This window comes from Puntigrus tetrazona, chromosome 12 (assembly GCF_018831695.1).
Source record: "Puntigrus tetrazona isolate hp1 chromosome 12, ASM1883169v1, whole genome shotgun sequence".
NCBI classification, from domain to species: Eukaryota; Metazoa; Chordata; class Actinopteri; order Cypriniformes; family Cyprinidae; genus Puntigrus; species Puntigrus tetrazona.
Window position 1 is genome coordinate 17,185,329 of NC_056710.1, and position 21,285 is coordinate 17,206,613.

Sequence of the window (21,285 nt, forward strand, 5' to 3'; positions counted from 1 at the left end):
CAGTTTAAAGCTAAATCTACAGTCAAAAGTAAACAGTCAAAATTTACAAAACCTGTTTTTAATAAACATGTATGACACGTGTATCAAATACAAACTAATAAAGTGCCCTTTCCATTCAAAATGCATTTGCAATGTAGTGCAAAACTGGCAAAGCAATTAATTAAAGCATCAGCAATAGAAGCCGACTGACATTTATAAATCAGGGTAGCCAAGGGCTGATATATGCAGATTTTTTTGGCTATATGTTTGATCAACTTTCTTTTTGTCCGTTATATCATAAAAGAGAGCATGTTGAGTAATGTACATTGCAGAGCAGAAGATGGTAGCAGTAGTTGTAGTAGCCTAATTCATAGTAATACTATGAATACGTGGCTCAAAACTTAAGCACCTTCTGAAAACAGTTCTGAAGCATGCTTTTTGTTTATGTAACAGCAATTCTTAACCCTCTGCGCATTTTATATTGAAAATAATTTCAATCCAGTCAATCTCTTTACTCTTTTAACATGGATTTCTATGGAGGCAGGCTGTAGCTGTCGGGCGAGATGGCGGATAGCAACAGCAGCACATAATATTCAGTTACGCCTTACTATTCCATGCAACATTCGAATCAGAAGTCTGACCCTGAAGGCTGTAGCACACATGTGGGAATTAAAGTTTCACTAGTTGAGAATTTTAAACAGGCTGCTTAATGAACTCATCTTTTTTTTCTTTTTTTTTTTACATTTTAAAGGAAATGCGCGTTTGCCCATACAAACCTTGCTACCAAGACGATCATTTCAACCGCTCCGAACCCTCAAATCCCTCATTCTGTGGGATGTTTCCTCAAGTTTTATCATCCAGCGTATGAAAGTTTGATCCAAAGGTTCAAAGTTTGATCATTCGACCAGCAACTGTAATTGAACTGAGCGGGAATGCTAACAAATAGCTTTCTCCATATTATAGGTCATGCTAGCATATAAATCAGTTTTACCTCGCCATGTCTTTGAGAAATGGAGTCAAGGGACTTGTGTCAAATCCCATATGGAAAACATAGGCTCAGTAAGCAATCGCATACTGCCCTCTTTCTTCTCTTTCTCTCATGTTTCACGCGGCTCTCTTTGTTTCGTGAGCACGATCTGCCATCTAGTGCCACTAGACGTTGACACACAATGTGGAATAATAAAATGAAGTATGACATAAATCTGTACGCGCTGTAATTTAAGAGATGGATAGATTTGCTCCCCATCATCAGTCCGAAATATGCTTTTTAGATTTTAAGTTTTAATGCACAACCTGCACCAAACCCACCTTCGTTAACATCTGACCGAGGCTGGACGGGCTTTAATAAATTCCCTGAATGGAAGCAGCAAATACGCGGAGCCAAACGAAGCTAATCAGCATTCTGCTCAGTGGAGGGAAGCGAGCTGTGGGATCTGCCCTATGCCTTCTACGTGGGCCGAAACGCATATGAGCCAATGGGACAGTAATTAGACTGAGGAGGGCAGCGGCGGTGTCTACCTTTATTAATTAAGTGCGGAGAAGCTGCAGATGTCACTCAAGAATCCAGCAGATGAGATGAAATACACTCAAGAGCCAGATGTGTGAATTATTGATGTGCGTGTGCATGCGTGACAGATGTGAGTAACTCGTTTGAACTAAAACCCCAACTATCTCTCAGATTCTGATATAAACATCATGCATGCATGCGAGCCTATATAGCTACAATCAATGTGCGTTTCATACATGAATCACTCTTTTAAATCACTTCTTTTCACAGGGATAACAGGGTTAAATATAGGCCCAGCTCTCTTTTTATTTCTCTCATTTGATTGATTGGCTGAATAATTAATAGCTTATGAAATCAGTGCTCAGTATAAACATTATATTATTATATAAAATGTGCAGATCATACATTATATAAAATGTTTCACCTTAACATTTTTATTAATTTCATTCAGTATAATGATTAATTTACATGTAGCGATAAGTTATAAGGCTAAACGTTGTTGTATTTTAATTATCTTTTGTGCGTTATTTTTTTAATTGGTCAAATGTTATGAAGATAATTGTTAAAATAACAATGATACAAAAACAACAACGTCCTCACTTTTTGATTTTAAATGGACGAAATTAATTATTTTAACATAAATTATTTAATAACTATTTTACAAAGTAGCCTGCATATATTTCATAAAGTCTCCCGTTTAATATAATAATGAATCGCATGATGTGTTCATGCCGAACCAGTAGATGTCACTGTGAGCTTTGACTTTTCAGACCAGCGAGTCCCTCTCGAGCCACCGTTACCGGTTTATATCACGCCTTCACGCGGAAGTCCCGCCCCTTTTCCCCCCTCGCTCGCGGGACGTGTAAGTGTTAGCGTTTTAGCTCTATCGAATGAATCCATTTAAATCTGCATTAATCCGTCAATATACACATTTCAGATACATATAATGTGAAAGAACAAGTGTAAACGCGTCATTAAACGAGATATTTTCCCGAAGCTGTGTAAAATAGTAGCGTAATAAAGTTGTTTTTCTGCATTGCAGGGTCGAGTCGCGCCTCAAACAAAATGGTGAGATTGTGTTTTTTTCCCTTCCATTCGCGTGTTTATCGTTTAACGCTAAAATATAGAGGGCATCTGTTTTAGTCAAATGTGTTGTAAAACGTTAAACAAGTTATATTTAAAATAAAATCGAGCTAGGTGGCTTATGGAGGTGAAATAGAGGATCGGCACGCTGATTCACAAGCTAACGTTAGATGCTTAAGATAAATGGTACGAGTGATATCCTAGAGAAAGTTGTTTCAAGGTTTTAAACGCTAACTTGTCATCGTGTCCAATGTGTTTATCTTTACAGCCGCGCAAAATTGAAGAAATCAAAGATTTCCTGCTCACAGCAAGGAGGAAGGACGCCAAGTGTACGTTTATTTTCTAATCAGCCATGATGTGGTTTGTGAGGGATGTTGATGCTTTTTTTTGGGTGCATCTTTAAAAGTGTCCATGTTAGTGAATGCAGTGCATCAGAGTCCTGGAGGACTGCGCGTTTCTAGCTCAGAGACTGGAAATTGGCTGCTGTTACATGCAAAAGGTGTAATACTGGTGTTTCAAGACCAGATGTGACAAATTACCCGCATTAGGTTGAATAGATCTTGTGCTGATGGACGTAAAATGTTAAATGAGGACTACATTATGATTATCGATATTGCAGCTTTCACAAATTTAATTCTGACCTTTGCCACTGCTTCTTACGAAATCGTTTTACTTGGTTTTGACTTTTCTTTAAATTCTCCAACAGCTGTAAAAATCAAGAAGAACAAGGACAATGTGAAGTTCAAGGTCCGCTGCAGCAGATATCTGTACACATTGGTCATCACAGACAAAGAGAAGGCCGAGAAGCTCAAGCAATCCCTGCCACCAGGTGAGTCTTTGACCGAACGCCAAACGAATTCTTAAAATGGTGGTTTGTGAAAAATAATGTAGCGGATCTAAAAGTGTGACCGCGAGAGTAAGCCTATAAACAAATTGTTGGCATGCCTAGGCTTGCAAATGTGAAGCATGTTGATTTATTTTGCTGATGGGGAAAAATAAGGTGACAGGAAAGTGCTATCAGATTTGTGAGAAGTATGCAAGATTCCAAACACTTTGGGCCTGTTCTGTGCCCACTGTGCATTTACACGCTTGCTAGAGCAATGAGGGACCAAGTGCTGGGTTTCGCTGTTCTCCGAGACTTCAGTTGCAATGGAATACAAAAAACCACCGGTTCACTGACACTCACGGCCGGGTCAGGACTGGACTCCTTTTCGAGGATTGCTGTGAATGTAACCTAAGCTCTTCTGTCGTTTCAGGTCTGGCTGTGAAGGAGCTGAAGTAGATGTCTCTCTTGTACAAAATGTTGTAATAAAATTGGGAAAATTAACAATTGTTTTGGGCTTTTTTTTGTATGCTTTCCACACACATTCACTACCTTATAGTTGTCAGTGCTGTTTTTGCAAGAAAGGACACTGAGACAATGAGAACATTTAAATTGATCTGTAATTAGTAGTTTTATTTTATTTATATATCCAAATAAACCAGCTTTCTACTGATGTTTGGTTGTTTTAGGATAGGAAAAAAAACTTTAGGATGCAAAAAATCAACTAAAGATGCCTGATGTGCTTGGTAATGTGTTTTGCCAATGTCAAATTGTTTATAGTAGGTTTATAAAATGGCTTTATGAAACAATATTTTATGATTTTTGTTTTAAGAGGAAATCAGTTTTGATCCATACATTGTACGTTTGGCTATTCCTACAAATATACCCAAGCTTTTTATGACTGGTTTTGTAGTCCGTGTATCTTTCGTGTTTACAAACAAATTCTAGAGTAATGTCTGCTGAAAATGTTTTGTTTTTAATTTATATTAGAATATTTTTATTAAATGAATGCAGCCTTGGTGAGAATAAGAGAATAGAGTATTTGCACTGTTACTCAAAACTTAGTTTTTAGGCCAAAACCTTTGTTCTGTTATGACCTTTAGTGAGCGGTCAAAGCGTTTGATTTGTATTAGAACGAACAAGCTATATACCCTCTTAAATGTAATACTAATTGCAGATTTACTGCAGTTTAACTTGTTTAAAAATACCATATTTATATCCTAGTTTGTCTAGTGTGGTATTTGGTAAAAAGCCAGTATAAACACATTCACAAAATATAGATGAGGCATTTTCTCATGCCCCCGATTTAGTTTCATGTCTATCTTGAAACTAGCATTTACCCAGGTAATTAATTTTTTCCCCCTGTGGGGTCATTGTGTGCATAGCATTTTCACTTTGATTTTAAACTTTTCTTCTAAACAATTGCAAAAACATTATGTAATCTTAAACTAAATGAAAAATAGAACCAACGTTTAGCAATGACTGGTGATCTTTTCAAGGTGTTTATTAAGAGAAGGAAATGCTGGTATTTCTTCAAATGCACAGTTTTACGCGCAAAACTGACAACAATATTGACATTTTAACAACATCTACGTAGCATCAATATTAACTAAGCGATATAAGCCTATAAATAATATTTTAACTGTGAATTTTTTATTTTAACCTCCCTATGAAAATTAATAGAGCATTAGCTTTTGTCTGTTTTCTTGTTATTAATCAAAATGAGAAGATTGATGTTTTTAGTAAAACAGCTAGTGTTAGCAAAACAGGTAGTAAAAGCTAGTTTTTGTTTTTTATTGCGTATAACAATAGTGTTTTAGCCTGTTAATAAACCATAAGAGACAATAAATCATGAAGGCATCCACCGTAGTAGTGTCTTTTATGTGTGCCATTAGTATTTTTTTATTTTTTTCATTTTTTCTGTGTCTGCATTTACTTAAGTTGCCCATTAGATGGCAGCATTGCGTTATATATTTTCAAATAAATCACTAAATTCAGCATTTACCTCGTTTTAAGAAGGTTTTGTTCAAACAAAGCGAAAGCAATAACCTCCAAAAGCGACAATATACATCTTGTTTTTAATCTCTGCTGAATGTCACCGTTAGCACAATTCGACCAGCTAAAAAAAAAAAAAGTTTGAAAAGAAGCTGCCCCTCCATCCTCATCCTCCTCTTCAAGCGCGACCCCGAGCCCCAATCGTGCGCTCGTTCGAGCTCGCTCCCGAGCTTCTCAGAGCGCACAACGCGCGCGGGAATGGCTGCGGCACGAGACCGGGATTTAATGCAATAATTCAACGTTTCCCGTCCAATTCCCACGGTCAGCGGTTCGGAGGAAGTATTCGGAGATCTTCCCGTGTCCCTTCCAGCACTTTTGCTTGAGCACCCCGTCTCTCTAATGTCTGAATCCATGGCTTTTGTTTGAGAAGACAAGACAGCGGAGAGTAACCGGGAAAGAAACACCCAAATTGTCCGACCGTCTCTCTCTCTCTCGGAAAGTGATTTATTCGTCTCGTCGACCGCTGAAGGATGTCGTCCGCACGGGTAGATTATATCGCTCCTTGGTGGACTTACTGGCTCCATCAGTTTCCTCACGTGAATCTGAGGTTTCAGCCGTTGGATCACACCTTTAAACCGCAAGATGAAAACTACCAGCAGGTCAGAGCTTCTGTTTTCGCTGTCACGCGGAGGTTCGCGGTTCAAACACGGTTGCTTTATATAGCGCGCCGCCGCTCGCGTTTTCTGTTCGGGACTCCAGGTCGCAGCAAGTCGTTAACGTGTTTTAGAAGTCCTCCACGAAAGTGTTTTCGGTATGTTTGGCGTTTGTGGCCGTTTAAAAACCACTGAAAGACTTTTTTTAAGACGTTAATACACACTCTGGTCTGTATACTTGAATTTGTTACATTGTTGAAGTCCACTCAAAAGCTAATATACATTGGACAGCAGTATACTACTTTGTTATTCAGCTGAGCTTCGGTAAGCTGTCTTTGGAGTTTTCTTTTGGTCAGATGAGCAGGTAAAATTATTTAAAGGGACTTAAAGTGATTAATATTGGAATTAGTTTTCTTTTGTATAATTGATTGTGGTTTTTGAAAGCCCAGAGGTAAACACTGTAAAAGTGAGAGGTCAGATCTAAGTTTAATTTAGTTGCTGTTGTAGTTTGTGTTTATATTTTTAATTAGTTTTTATTTTAGGTTAAAGAATGTTTTGTGATTTTTTTTTATTTTTATTTTTTTATTATTATTTTTTTTAATTTTAATCTCAGTTTTCGTTTCAATCTGAACAGTATGCCATAAATAATAATAATAATAATAATAAAATACTTAATTAATTAAAAAGCAATAATCACATCCAAAACCTATAGTTAACATATCAAAACAGTATAAAATCATTAGTAAATTAATTTTACTACATAAAGACTGAATGAGCTCAAGTATTGTAATCTTTTAGTAAACCTTTACTTTATTTCAGGTTGCAGTTTTAATAGCTGTTGGCTGACTATGATAACCGAGGATCATGGTGTTAACAGTACAGATTGGTTTTGTTCTCAATTTTCCACTCTTGATTTCTGTGAGAAGCGTCAGTTTGCTTTAAATAGCTAAGAAATTGAACACAGAGGTTCATGCTTAAAGAAAGATAAGATTGCTACTTCATAACAACCTTGATTAGATACCCCTTATGCGATATCAATGATGAAATGCAATACGTTTCCAAATGCGCTGGGTCTCCACGCTCTTATTCGGCCATGCTATTGTCCTGCGTGACAGCCTCTTCCTGAAAAGTGCATGTTTTGCTCTGCTTCAGCACGATTAAAACCTCAGCATTATTTGTCTGCTGGATTTTGGAAGCTCTTAATAGCTGGCGCGTATTAAATAAAATTGTTTCTTAGCACTCGTGGAAGGTTGAAAATCACTGTCACGTTTCACAGCGCAACTGCATCTCATTTGGACCCGGACCGAGTTGCTAAAACACCTATTTCCCGGACAGCGAGTTGCTCGGATCTGGGCTGCACCTGTCTTTGTGTGCGTGATGGGTTTTTTTTCCCCTGACCTGTATCAACATCATGTTGATTAGAGATCTAGTGAGGGGGAACGCGAGAGAGGACGGAGGGGCAGAGTGCTCATTTCTGTAGCTGTCTGTTTCTATTAAGGCAGATGGTGTAAATGGAGGCAGAGCGAGACCAGATGCTGTGGTGTGAGATCATGCGCTCACGCTGGGTCCTCCACCGTCTCCGAATCAACACCGGGGCGTTTTCACATGGCCTGGGGGATCCTCCTCCGTAACCCATTTTCCCCCAGTTTGTGAATCTAAATGCTCCTTTCCCGCTGACGCTGCGATTTGAACCTCAGCGTAGCTTTTCAGCAGAACAGGAAACCGGTGGGATCTCTTTCCTCTGTGGGGTTTTAGGTTTGGTCTGGGAGATCCTGCATATGCGCGTAGCTTATTGTGCTTCATGTTTATTTTATTAACGCCGGGCGGATGGTGTGCTGTCTGTAGAGATTCACTGTGTTTAATCGTTACAGCAGTTTAGCCGGCAATAAATGTTCTAGATGATTGAAAGAGAACGGCTGGTTTGGATTCGTTTCTTGTTCTGAATTGATTAAATTAGATTAGATTGTGTTTTACTGGTCACAATGAAAAGACTAAATCACAGAGACAATTTGAACAGTATGCCATAAATAAAAAACCCCCAAAAACTTAATGAATTAATGAAAAAGCAATAATCGCATCCAAAACCTATAGTTAACGCATATCAATAATCAGTAGTAAATTATTCAGTTGTATTTGTTTTATTATTGTTATGTAATATATTTATGATTTTTAGTGGAAATGCGCTATACATTCAACAGTGTATAAAAATGCAAAACCTGTTATTTTATTAAATTAGTTTTTTGGCTTCCATTTCTTATTTGACACTGACCCAAGTGAAAATACTCCTGCTCTATGCTTAGATCTAGATTCCCCAATGAGCAGGCCCAGATGGAGTCTGCAGACTCTTTTTTTGTGCATCTTCCGTGCTCATTTTGGGAGAATATCTGTGGAATTAATTTAAACGCGGTCCAATATTATAAAACGCATCTTAGTTTGTGGGATTTTGTGGATTCCTTCTGGGCCTGTAAGTAAGGACAGGAACTAAGCAGACGTCATATCCAAAAAGGGGCCAATCATCGAGTTATGCCTGAGTGGATATGTGTTTGTGTATTAGATCGGTCAAAGGTCATCTGTCCATATGATTCACTTATTTCCTGTGGGGATGAATTGCTAACAGCTGTTTTTTATTTCTCTTCCCATCCCTGACAAGAGGATGCATCTGTTTGGTTCACACCATAAAGTGCTGTGTGCCCAGCAATTTATTTAAAGACAGCTGCAGCTATTTACTTGCTTCTCTTTGTGGTTAAATTATTGTGATATTCAAGTAACGCGTCAATATTTTGAATAAAAACTACAGTTTGACATTTTCCGAAGTGTTATGGATGTTGATCGGGTGTGTGTGTGTGTGTGTGTGTGTACCGGTCTTTATTATGTTATGGGCACCAAATAACCCCTCAAGAATAGGAATACCATTAAATACCTTGTTGGGACGGTTTTTTGGTCCCCGTGAGGAAACAAGCTTATAAAACATACAGGATTACATTTTTTGAAAATCTAAAAATGCCAGTAGTAAGGGGTAGGTTTAGGTGTAGGGTTGGTAAAGGACAATAATACACACAGTCTGTACAGTATGAAAACCATTACGCCTATGGAACGTCCTCATAAAACACGGAAACGTGTGTGTGTTTGTTTTTACTGGCCCATGTCAAAAGAGTTCACATGTGATAGTCATTAGACCTCCGAAGATGTCTCCTCATCGAGCCGCTTGGTTTGAGGTATTATTAATGTCTGTAGCAAAAACTGTGCAAGTTGAGTTAATTGCTTGTGTTTAATACTTAAGGGTCAAGTTCAAATCACAGAGCATAAGCAATACAGATAGTGATGGTTGCCTTAGCAAACACCGATAAAATGATGAGAGAGAAGGGTTATTATTTTCAGATGCAGATGACCTGGCTGAATCATACTGATATTCAGTCGTCTGACGTCTGACTCATCTGACCCTCAGGTGGAACGATGTGCTATTTAAGACAAATTTATACGGAAAGAACTTTGTAAGGTTTTTTTGTGATGTCACAGGCTGCATTCTATTCAGTTCAGAATGTCCTGTCAAACTTTTCATCAGATCAGTGTTTTAAGACCCGACTGCAAGATGTGGTCGTGTGATGAACAGGGCCAGGGGAGTTGTACAGTCTGTAGTTAATGATGGAAAAAAAATATTTCAAACTCGTATGACTGTATTCTATTATATGCATGAAAAGAGAATAATTATGCATGCAGTCCATGCAAGTGCAATGTACTGAATGCAAAAAAGGGAACGTTTTACATTTCAAAAGCATTGTTGGAAAGCGCAGAAGCACCATTGGAGTGTTTTTTTTGTTAGTTTTTTAAAGGCATGTCATAACTTTGTGTTATAATCAAGTAATTGACTGATATCTTCTCCTCCAGTAAGCTGTGGACTGTTGAGTCTGCTTCACTGAGTCAGCTGATTCTTGAACTGATCGCTCTGAAATGCTTTGCAATTCCTCTTTTTTGTTTTCACTTCCTTGTTTCATTTTCCCTTTTATATTTCAGTTCAGCAACTCATGTTTTTTTTTTTTTTACAATTATGTTTACCGTACAAATGACAGTAAATACAGTAAATATGTATGTGTCTCTTAGATTCTATACCATTTATAGAGAAATGTAAAGTATGTAGAGGCCATATTTTTCAATTTGACCAGTTAGCTATAGCCTAGTCAGAGCATCACATTTTCACTTCTTCCAACAGTTCTGATGTTCGTCCAAAATTTCTTGCCATAACTTTGGTGTCAAGCCTTTTTGTTTGTTGCAAGTCCTTATTTATTGTCTCCCTTAGGCTCCGTTTTATCACTTCAGATCCGAACCATGGCACTTCACTTCAATTTTAGATGTAAGATGAGAGAAAAAGCCTGGTCTTGAATTCTGTTCCATTATTTTCTTGCAGGTCTGGATGTGTCAGCACCCTTTTAAGTATTTTCTGCAGCTGTTTCTGGGTGGGCCAGGGTTTTATAAAACCCAAAAAAGATTTTCTCGGGAAAAAACCAAAAATCCCCAAAAAGGATGTGAAAGCTGTGTGGTAAACCACATTGACCTACTGAATCAGGCCGATCAGATATGCAAGAGATCTACAGTTTGTTTTTTGGGTAGTTTAGGACAGAAATATTTAGTTTATGTTTGACATGGTAGTAAGTCAAGAGCTCATTGGCCTTTTTTTCAAGGAAGCAGCAAAGCCGTGCTTTAACATCTTGTCCGAATTTTTGAGTCTTTTCATATGGTAGCAAGACAATGTTACCTAGTCCAATGATGGTGGTGTGGTCTAGTTGAGAGAAAAGGCAATTGTCAGCTTGTGGTATTTGGGTCGGAAATGTTAGTAAAGTATTGGAAGTCTCAGTGAATAGTGTAATTGTACATAATGGAATGTATTGCAAGCCCACTCGTAGTCGATGTACCGTTGCATCAGATTCTTATTGAGATGCATGGCAAGAGCATGGTTGTGTAATAAAGTTAAATTGTAAAGTTAACTATAAATTTTTAGTACTTCATTGAGCATTTTATTGCATTGATGTGTACACGTATTGCATGGCATTTTAATTTTTCAAACAGCTCAGAGACAGGCTGTTTTATCAGTTTCGTAATTCATTACTAGTTTATTTAATTTTTGAATGAGCCTTACCTTCACAAAGGGTTTATACATATAAGTTTGTGGTCAATGAGATGTGTTTGAAACATCTCTTACATGGTATGCTGATTCTGTGCTCAAGAAACATTTTTTTTATTATTCTGTACTATTATTATTTTTTAGGTGATATAACATGAAATGCTGGAGAGCCCTTATCATATTTATTTCTTTCTATATGTCTGTCTTTTTTGTTCCTTTATTCACCCAAAGCCCATGACCCGCTCCGCTCTGAGTTAATGATGTCCCAGCTGTGAGGTTGGGGAGGTTCACTCGAGCGCACTCTGTTGGAAAAGCCCCCTGAGGTTGCCCCTGAACCCCTTACTCCCTTTCAAAAGCAATGTGGAAAAGACGAGGACAGAATTGAGGTTGACTGGTCCGTTGAGGACCTTCCTAAAGGCTTGCCTTTGCATTCCTGTAAAACCCCAGTCATCCAGGCCCCTCACGGCTGTGCCTTGATCCAACATTGGAATCTTCTCAAATATTCTGGTATATTGTTCACTGGAACTTTTTGCAGCTTTTCGTTCTCTGAGATCTTGGAATTCACCTGGAGATTAGATTAGCATATGTCTGAAGAATTCTTTCATTGACATTTAATGGAGCTTTTAATACATAATACGGTAGCTTTCCCTCAGGCATATTACTCCATTTCATCATGTAAAATATGTAATTCTGTACCTCACAGAGCATAAAACTGTAAAATTGTAGACTTGTGATCAGGAGGTTGATGGTGTCTTTCTTCAGCGAGTGCAGATCGCTCCCAGCTCCCAGCAGATGGGCGTCAGTGCGCTCCACACAGCTGTTCTCCACCTGCTGTGACCATCACATAGCTGAAGTTTGGCTCAGAACTTTCACAGAAAGCACAACCACCACTTTGCTGCACACAATATGGCTGAATCCCAGTTTGCATACTTCTGTTTATGAAACAACACCAAAGAACCGTCTCAGACTTTGGACAGTGTTTTATTGTGACAAATCTGACTGCCATCCAAACAGACAGTGTTTTGCAGAGACATTTATTTTTCATGAGTCAGAGATGTTCAGCCACACGAGTGAAGGTGACCGTTGGAGATCCAAGTTGAGCTCCTTGGAAACTTGGCAACCTCTAGCAGTGTCAGTGTGAACTGGGCCTGAGGTTCCTAACTAACCATGACATTTGTTAAGACATCTTGGTTTCCGTTGAATTTGGTGTCCTTGCGTACTGTGGAATCTCATCGGTCTAAAATCTGCTTCTTAGGAAGGAATGTTAATTGGCAGTGATGATGTCAGCCTTTTTTGTGACCGTTTATATGTGAAAACCTGTCAGCTTGTGCCTGGTTAGAATGCAGAATAACGTTTTTTTACATATAACTTTGCATTTTGTAAATAATGAATAAAAAAAAATTTAAGTTGTTGAAGGAAATCTCACAAAGGCTACATCTTTATGATTAAACAATCCAGTAAAACGGTAATATTGTAATAATAATATTTAAATATTCAAATTTAAAGTAATTGTTTTATATATGTGTTTGTGTGTGTTTCAAAGCAACTGATTATATATATGTGTGTGTGTGTGTGTGTGTGTGTGTGTACTAACTCAAATAGGACTGTTGTGTTCTTTTATACTAAGCTTTAATATTATGCTCACTTGCATACCTTACAAAGAACCACTAAAAACAGTATGTGATCTGGCCTTATTCTCAACATGCAATGATTTGAGACGTTGCATGCTATATAGTGTGGGAATTGGGGTTCAGTTTGTGTATCCTATGCATGGTCTTTCACATTAGATACAGTATACTGGTTTGATAAGTCTCTGTGTTGTCCTAAACCTGTAGGGCTCCTCACTATCAGACAAGCAAACAGTGTAAACGTTGAACAGGTATCATGTCGGGGCAGCTTGGTTTACATTCTTACATATCCCTCTCTTTTAGGAATTCCTAGAAATTATTATAGACCACTTTCCCTACAGACCTGCCCTGCGATCAGTCACATCTATTTCCGCATTTCTGCCATGAGAAAATATTCTGTCTCGGCTTGTTTAAAGGCTCCAAACTCCAGTATTTGACTCTTGTTTGCCTCTATAGACGTCTACCCCTCAGGCTGCAAACAGTACTTGATTCTGCCCTGTTTGTTCCTCGAAGCTTAAAAGCTTTGTCTGCGGTACCTCATTCACGTCCAGTTTTACAGCCCGCTTATTCATGAGGATGGTGTGATTGGCGCTTGAAAAGGGTGTTTTATCTGGGCCGATAGCCAGCTATGCTCAGGTTGAGCTGTATGTCAATGACCCCCAGGGAAATTCGGCCTGTGAATGTAGTGGACACACTATGCAAACAAGCTGAAGAACAACACAGAGTCACTGAACTGAAGATAAGTAATACATTTCTACATGGAAACAACTTCTTGTTCGTCGTGGTTGATGTGCCTAAATAATTTTGAAATCAGATCATTTATCATTCATTTTACATACAATAAAGTGTTACCATTGTAAAACCATTATCCGTGTGGGCAGCAGTATGGATACACTAAGGGTCAGCTGCTATGCAGTCTTATGGGAATAGATGCTGAATGTGCATACATGTGCAATACAGTATATATGACACTGTCATCACATTCTGAATGAATAAGCAACGTTTCAGCACTCATTTCCTTAAGGCTTCAATTAAACTTTATTATACCAAACAAGAGAGATGCTGAGCACTTCATTCCTGGTGAAAGACAGTAGTGTTTCTTACTAAGAGGCGGTGGGTGGCTGTGAGTGAGGATGTGCAGAAATTGTTCACATGGGCTGCGCTGTGTCCTTTGTTCTCTTTCATGAAGACTGCCATGCCACTTTTTTTTCCCCATAATCCTCTGTTTCAACCCCTTTCATCCCTCCCTTGTGCCTCTTTTCTTTCACACCATCTTCTCCACCCTCCTGTTCAGCTCCACTTTTGTGTTTTCCCACCTCTTTACTGTCCTGTCTTCTTTCCCCACCCATCCATGCTTTTTTTCCACCTAGACACCTCTCTATATGCTCGGATACGATGGATGGACTGGAGACACTGAATGATAATGAAGTAATGGAAAAACTAAAAAGTGGAACAGACAGGGTGGTTGCTTATTATTTTATTTTTTTTAACCACAGCGAAGCAGAAACAAACAACATTATGGAAGACCTGTCAGCGTTGTTCCCCTTATTTACATTCGTAGTCTTAACAAGCACAGAAAAGCATGCCACTTTCTGAAGAGCCGCATTGTTAGACCTCGCTCATTTAGAGACAACATGAAACAACAATCACAACCGATTTTCTGTATAAAATGTATAAAAAAAAAAAAAAAAAAAAAAAAAAAAAAAAAAGTGTGCTGCTTGCCATGCATTTATATGTATGCATGTGTATATATAATCAAATTTGTCATTTCGTATTAAAAAAATGCTTTTACATCATTATTTCTGTGTGATGCAGAATGTTCAGTTAGACAAAATGTGGGACTCCCCAAAAAGTTTGCTTTGGTCAGTTTTTTTCAAAATGACATCAGTTCTTTCATCGTTTTGAATTATTCCGGGGCCTTTTTTGTTTCTAAATAATGACTTTTTTTTTGTTTGTTGTTTTTTAAAAATTATTTTTTGTAGTATATCTGTGTAATAACAAGATTTTTTTAATTGTGACTTCCACATATAAATGAATATAATAAAACCAAGCAGGTGCAAAAAAAAAAAAAAGTATTCTTAAACACTGCTGTGGCTTTTAATACAAATTTTAGTCAAATTAGAAACTGTTTCTGTCGTTCAACATTTTTTACAGTTTACGACGAATGTTTTTTCATTTTCAAGCCTTGAGTAGGATTCATCATTTTTTATTAATTGAATGAATAAAATCTGGAAAAAGAAAGTTTTATGTAACTTACTAGGAATCAGCTCTTGAATGTCGGCTAGAAATCGTAAAAAATTATATTAAAAATAATTCACAGCCGGAAGTGCCATGAAAATGTGTGGGAACTCTGCGCTGTAGTACTGTAGACATTTGTAAACATTAGCGGCGTCTAATTGAAAAACAGCTCTCAGTCTTGTTGTGTCCTGTCTGTTTTCGTGTTTGAATGACAAGGGAATAGGTGGGTGGAAATGGCTTGCTGAAGAAGTGTGGGAGTGTGTAAATAATTCCTCTTTGCTTTATTTCTATAGAGGATAATGCAGGTGTTCCATTATTCATGTGTGCCTGGTATTAATGCACACCCTCCGTGTGTGTGTGTGTGTGTGTGTGTGTGTTCGCACATTGTATTTGTTTGACTATTATAATTACACACTCACTTTTGCTGTGCCAGTGTGTATGTTTGTGACCGAGAGAACATTGGTAAGACCAGATAAGGCTCCAACACTGGTGTTGTTTATGCATTTTTGGGATGCATTCTGAATGTATTCCAAAGCAATTCATAATAATGAGTCTGAATCTTTATTGCATTCTTTATTTTCCTCCGCTGTCCTTTTCTCTCTGGCTCACACACAAGCAATATTTTTCTCTTCCCTTCCTATCTTTCTTGTTTATATTTTTTTTACATCATTTCTGTTTATTTACCCGCGTATCTTCAGTATGTGACAGTGGAGATGTGACAAACATTATTTTGCTGTACTATGTAGGTTATTAGTAGGACTGCTAGGCCTATATGCCATTCAAACCAAAATAATGTCAAGAAATAACATTAGATTTTTTGCACTCATTTCAGTCATGATCATTTGTTACGTTTTGGTTTGCATCAATCTGACTTAAAACATATGTAAGTAATGTTTTTAGTCTCTTATGCTCACCAAGCTACTACATTTCTTTGGCCTTTTATTTTTTTTAATTGAGTAAACATAGTCAACAAATACTGTTTTGTAGCTCTTTATTGTCACCTGAAAGATCGCTGCAATACCTCAGTTGAAGCGGAACATGAACCAATCATCTTCATCTTTACAGTACAAAATAAACATGAATGTAGCCATGTGGAGTAATATTGAAAAAATGAGTGTGATGCATTGGGATATGGAGTTGGTAATCGTAGCTGAATTAAACACCCCTACTTTTAAGATGGCAGTAGGCTACCGACAATAATGATTCCAACTATAAACAAAAAGCATAGAAACTTTAGTTTGTATGGAAGTTGTAAAAATGTATTTGCACAGCAGAAGAATTAATTGGGGGAAAAATGTAGATCAAGAATAATTTTGAAATCTGATCATGACTTCCAGAATTGGACGTGTCATTTGGAGCAACCACTCATCATGTGGTACGACCGATAATAGCAATAATTGTATTCAGTTTAAAATAACATTTCTAATTTCTGTGGCTGAAATACAAATTACTGCTTAAGTTTGTGTAAGTGAATTGTGTTTTTACAAAATTTCTATCAGTATTATGTATTTTACATTTTGTTTGAAAAATTTTAATAGATTTTTATTTTGTGTGTGTGTGTGTGTGTGTGTGTGTGTGTGTGTGTGTGTGTCAAAAATCAAAAATTTTGGGTCAATAACTCATACATTTCTTTATTTTATCCAACATACCTATACTGAGTGTATGCAATTCTTTTGCTGCTATGATATAGGATTTAGCTTATACCACCCGCCACTAATCTCTAGGCTTTTCACTGTCAGATAGAACAAGTTTCTCGTAGTTCACGAAGATCATGGGATTTAGCCAGGGTAATTTCAGCCATGTAGTCACACGCAGCTTCATTAAAATAGTCTATGATAATTCCTCTTTTCACTTTGTCCCAGGACTTAACTAAAAGGGCAGCAAGGAGCTAGAGGTTGCCATGGTGATGTTTATTTATGTGTGTGAGGTTGTTGTTTTTTTTTTTTTTTCTGTGTCTGGCCAAAAGCATCAAACATAATGCCATTCTTCCTCCCCTTGTTTCCACACCAACTGTTCCCCTTGCTGATTAGCACCCACGCCCACACACACATATATGCCTCCCTCAACCACAGACCCTCTCACATGACTACTCTCCAGTTGGAAAACACACACTCATTCCCTAATTTGTCCCCCTCCCTTCTCATAAGACCCCCCTGTGGCAGTCTGCGTACCTCCTTCCCCCATTTTCTCATCACAGTACCTTCATCAACCCCTATTTGCCCTTCACAAAGGCCTGATGGGGGAATTCTCTGTCCTCAAAGGTGGAGGAGGGGTTTAGACACAGACTCATCTTTTTCAGACAATGTGACTGAAATGAGGCACTGTAGGTTTCATCATGCATTTTACTTAAACATGATGTTTAATGGTTAAATTTAATGGTCCTCCACTACACCATCGTTCAAAAGTTTAGACTCTATAAGTCTTTAACTTGTATGATTTTGAAAGGAGTCTCTTTTGCTCACCAAGACCAGTATGTTTGTTATGTTTTAAATACTATAAAACCAACAGTGTTGTGAAATATTATAATTTAACTGCGTATTGTCTATCTATCTTGATTTTTGTGGAAACAATATAAAATAATATCAAATATTATAACATTTACAAAAAATACATAATAAAGTATATATCTGTCAGTGAATAAAAAAATTAAATTGTGAGTATGATGCAAAATACATTACTTTTTCTTTGTAGGTCTAATTTGATAATTTGTCATTAAAATGTATACTAAAGTGCTAATCATGTATCAGTATGGGTTTTCCAGTGGCCAGTGGTAATGGAGCACAGGACAGACTATAATGGTTACAATTGGATAAAATTACCTATTGATAAACTGCCATCCAAACCAGTGTTGACATGAATTAGATATAACCTAGGTCTTGTTTGTTGTGAGTTCGAAGAAGGTTCTTTGACACAGTGGATGAATGCAGCCACTGGAATTTTGGGTAGAGAGGTTGACTCATTAGTCTTAGTTACTGGAGTGAAGCAGATGGCTTAGGATGTCCCACCACCCACAGAATGAAAGAGAGAATGTTGGACGTAACCGAGAGAGACAGAGACAATGCAGGAGACCGTTATGGTGATGCAGCAAATATAGACTCTGGGCTGCTTGCTATAGCTGTCCTACTTTCTCTTCAGAGCCAAGAGCAGGATGGGATACGACATGGTGTGTATATGAGTGTGGCTTTGTTGAGTAATTGTGCTGCCCTGTCAGTTTATAAATACGTTATATTTATTCTCAGTCACAGCTTGAAGCCCATTGATTCATGTCTGGGTGAAGGCTTTCAGCCTAGTTAAGACCATTTTCGATGCCAAAACGGAGATCATGCTCCTTTTACGATGGTGTGTAGTAGGCTAGTAAGCATTGGCAGAGTGTTACCTTGTGCCCCCATTAAATACTAAAGACTAAAATAGCTCGGGATCTATCTACTGGAACTCTAGGTTATATATGACAGAGTGTTGCAGCCGGAAAGAACCTCTTTATCAGTGTAATTCGCTGTCTGCACGTGCTCGGGAAAAACATCTCAGGAGGTCGTGACTTCATTCTACGTTCACAACAAACTTGTATTAGTGGACAAGGTCATGGACGTTTAACTCGAGTTGCCGTCCCTACAAATACTCACCGCCTTCTGCCATCATCTCACACACACACAAGCTCGACTTTAGCACGATGTTTAGCAAATTTCAGACCGTTTCGGTTCCATTTGTTTCATAACAGATGTATACTGACAAAGCGTTCAGGTGGAAGATGTTAGTACTGCCCCGTGAGTATGAGCTCTCGGTGTAACATCGCTTGTCAGATTTCATCTGTGATTTCAAATTGAAATTTAATTGTAAGCTTAGTGAACAGTTTGGGAGAATTTGATGCTTCCCAATGCAAAGAGAAAGAAGCTGCACTTGGATGCCCGAGAGGCGTTTCAAAGATGGCCGACGAGTGACGTGACTTGTCTTTAAGAGACTTCCGTAGTATCAGTGGGTCCAGTTAAAAACAGAAAATATAATGTGAACAGCTTTATTGGGCATTCGCAACCATTTATAGAACATATCTAAAGTGTTAAAAACCAGTGGAAATGCAACTGGACGTAACGATGTCATGTCATATGCTAAATAATATTCAATGCCACTGCCTTAGTTTTGTCTTAAAATGCATACCAATATTTTTTTTCTAAAGCATGTTTAAAAAATGACTTAAATGGCCTAATTGAACTATTGCCTAATCCTGGCTTAGGCTAAGCCCTGTGTATGAAACTGGGGCATAATATGTAAACAAATCCTATTTTTCATTAATGCAGTTAATCACAATTAATCGTTTTGCAGTCCTACAAACAATATGCATCAGAAGTCAATTTGCTTTTCATTTTGACTTGAAATGAAATGAATATGCATTGTCAGTATGATTGCTCATTCGTTAAAGAATTCCTAGTTCACATATCATCACAGTTATTCTTTCTGAACAACTTGTAGAATTTAAATTCCATAATTGGGCTAAGTTGACTGATGAGAACAAAACTCCAAAGAAATACGTTTTTTGTTTCTCTTGTATGTCTATTAACGATGTCTCATGTATTTGTGTGTTCCAGTCTCTGATCTTCCTGGGCTGTGTAGCAGCAGCTGGGCTCGGCGTGAACCTGCTGTGTCTGGCCATCTACCTGAGCTTTCTGTGCTGCTGTCGGAAGGATGAGGAGGAAGAGGAAAGTAAGAAATCCAACTCTTGCTGTGTCACTTGGGCTGCTGTTGCTGCCGGACTCATCTGCTGGTACGTACCACCCACCGTTGTCACGCTGAGAGGATAAAGCCTCTCAAGATGCAGGCAGCATAGTTAAGCACTTTAAGTATATGGGAGAATTATGTGGTTATATATTCATCGTGGTCTCTAGCACGGTAGGATTTCATTAAGACGGTCTTTGTTGTCATCTGTCACACAATTTTCGGTGTTGAAATAAATGATGGAAAAGCTTTGCATCAACATGGCAAATACTAGAAAAATCCCCTTTGGCAAATTAGCTCCTAACTTCTGGCTGACATATCTTCCTCATTATGTTCCCACCTCTTTTTTGGGTATCTTCATTCCATTGCGCTCTCTCTCTCTTTCTGCATCTCGCTGTCTCTAGCAAACATGCTTGGTTACTTGTGATGCACAGAGCACTGGTGATGTCTTGTCATTTTAAAGCCCGGTGTCTGGAGGAACAAATCAACCAACGAGCGAATAAACTGCGAAAAATGTACTTGTGTAACAAAAGGAAGAGTATGAAAACACTAACGGATGAGACAGATTAAAATTCTACATGATGTGAAAAATAGGCTCATTTCTGAGTTAAATGGGTCATATCATGAGGAAACAAATTGTCCATGGTATTTTGAGATTTATTGTGCTATGAAAACCCTGTAATTTTCACAAATCAAAACTTATGTTTTTATGTTTTTCTGTCACACGATAATATGATATGCCAACTATATAATGTGTGTGTGTGTGCTGACCGGTGATAGAAACACTTTAGTTTTGTTTTGGGCCACATTATCCACTAGGAGTTGGAGGAGGGATTGTGGGAACACTCAGCATCTGACTAGTATTTAAGACTTTAAACAAGGGGTTGAATAGCCTTGGACATGACGAGACAGCCCTCTGACCTCTGCTCAGATTCTGTGCACTTTTCTGACTACATCATTCATTAAAAACGAGCAGCATTCAGCTAGAAGTCTTAGTAACCATGGCTGTCAAGCTCCAAAAAGGACCAAAAAAACATCATGAAAGAACTAAGGAGTCCATATGACTTGTGTGCTACATTGAAAGTCGTTTTAAGCAATGCAACGGTTATATTTATAAATAACAGAAAATTAATTGTTGGCTGGAATTCACAGAAAATTGTCGCATTTCTTAACCATCATTTTCCATTCTAAATTTTGAGGCTGTTAAAGGTGATTTCAAATAAAAGTTCAGTGGAAAATTAAGATTATCAATAAAGAAATTCAGAAGTCTTGAAATGTAAGAATGTCTTTTGCAGTATTGCTTCAAATGAGAGTTTTTCCAACTTTTCCAAAAAACAAAGCAAGACAGGATTTCAAAGTCAATTGGATTTTATATTGTCACTAAGTCAAAGCAAACTATTAGAATAAGATCTGAAGAATGACGTTTTTTACCTGCTAATAATGTTATTGTTTAAGTGTAGCTTGGATTTTTGTTTTATTTATTTAATTTTTTTTCATATTGTGACAAAACATCAAAGTGAAAAATGGGTGTGAATAGATTTTTTATCAAAGTCAGTGTA

The 21,285-nt window shown here is 37.8% G+C and overlaps 2 protein-coding genes across 6 annotated transcripts in view; both read left to right on the forward strand.

Annotated features, from left to right (window-relative positions):
- Window positions 1-2,258: 2,258 nt before the first annotated feature.
- Window positions 2,259-3,896, forward strand: rpl38 (ribosomal protein L38). Its single transcript, XM_043253907.1, has 5 exons — window positions 2,259-2,348; window positions 2,529-2,554; window positions 2,838-2,898; window positions 3,276-3,398; window positions 3,826-3,896. The coding sequence occupies exons 2-5, from the start codon at window positions 2,552-2,554 to the stop codon at window positions 3,849-3,851; spliced, it is 213 nt and encodes a 70-aa protein (XP_043109842.1). The 5' UTR covers window positions 2,259-2,348; window positions 2,529-2,551; the 3' UTR covers window positions 3,852-3,896.
- Window positions 3,897-5,308: 1,412 nt separating this feature from the next.
- The window catches only part of ttyh2 (tweety family member 2), a 44,329-nt gene continuing 28,352 nt past the window's right edge, over window positions 5,309-21,285 (forward strand). For 2 of the 5 annotated variants that reach the window (XM_043253901.1, XM_043253903.1), the window contains exons 1-2: window positions 5,309-6,046; window positions 19,600-19,775. In XM_043253901.1, coding sequence (XP_043109836.1) covers window positions 5,918-6,046; window positions 19,600-19,775 — 305 coding nt within the window. In that variant the 5' untranslated portion in view covers window positions 5,309-5,917. The remainder of the gene's footprint in view (window positions 6,047-19,599; window positions 19,776-21,285) is intronic. The other 3 variants (XM_043253902.1, XM_043253904.1, XM_043253905.1) reach the window with 3 other exon arrangements.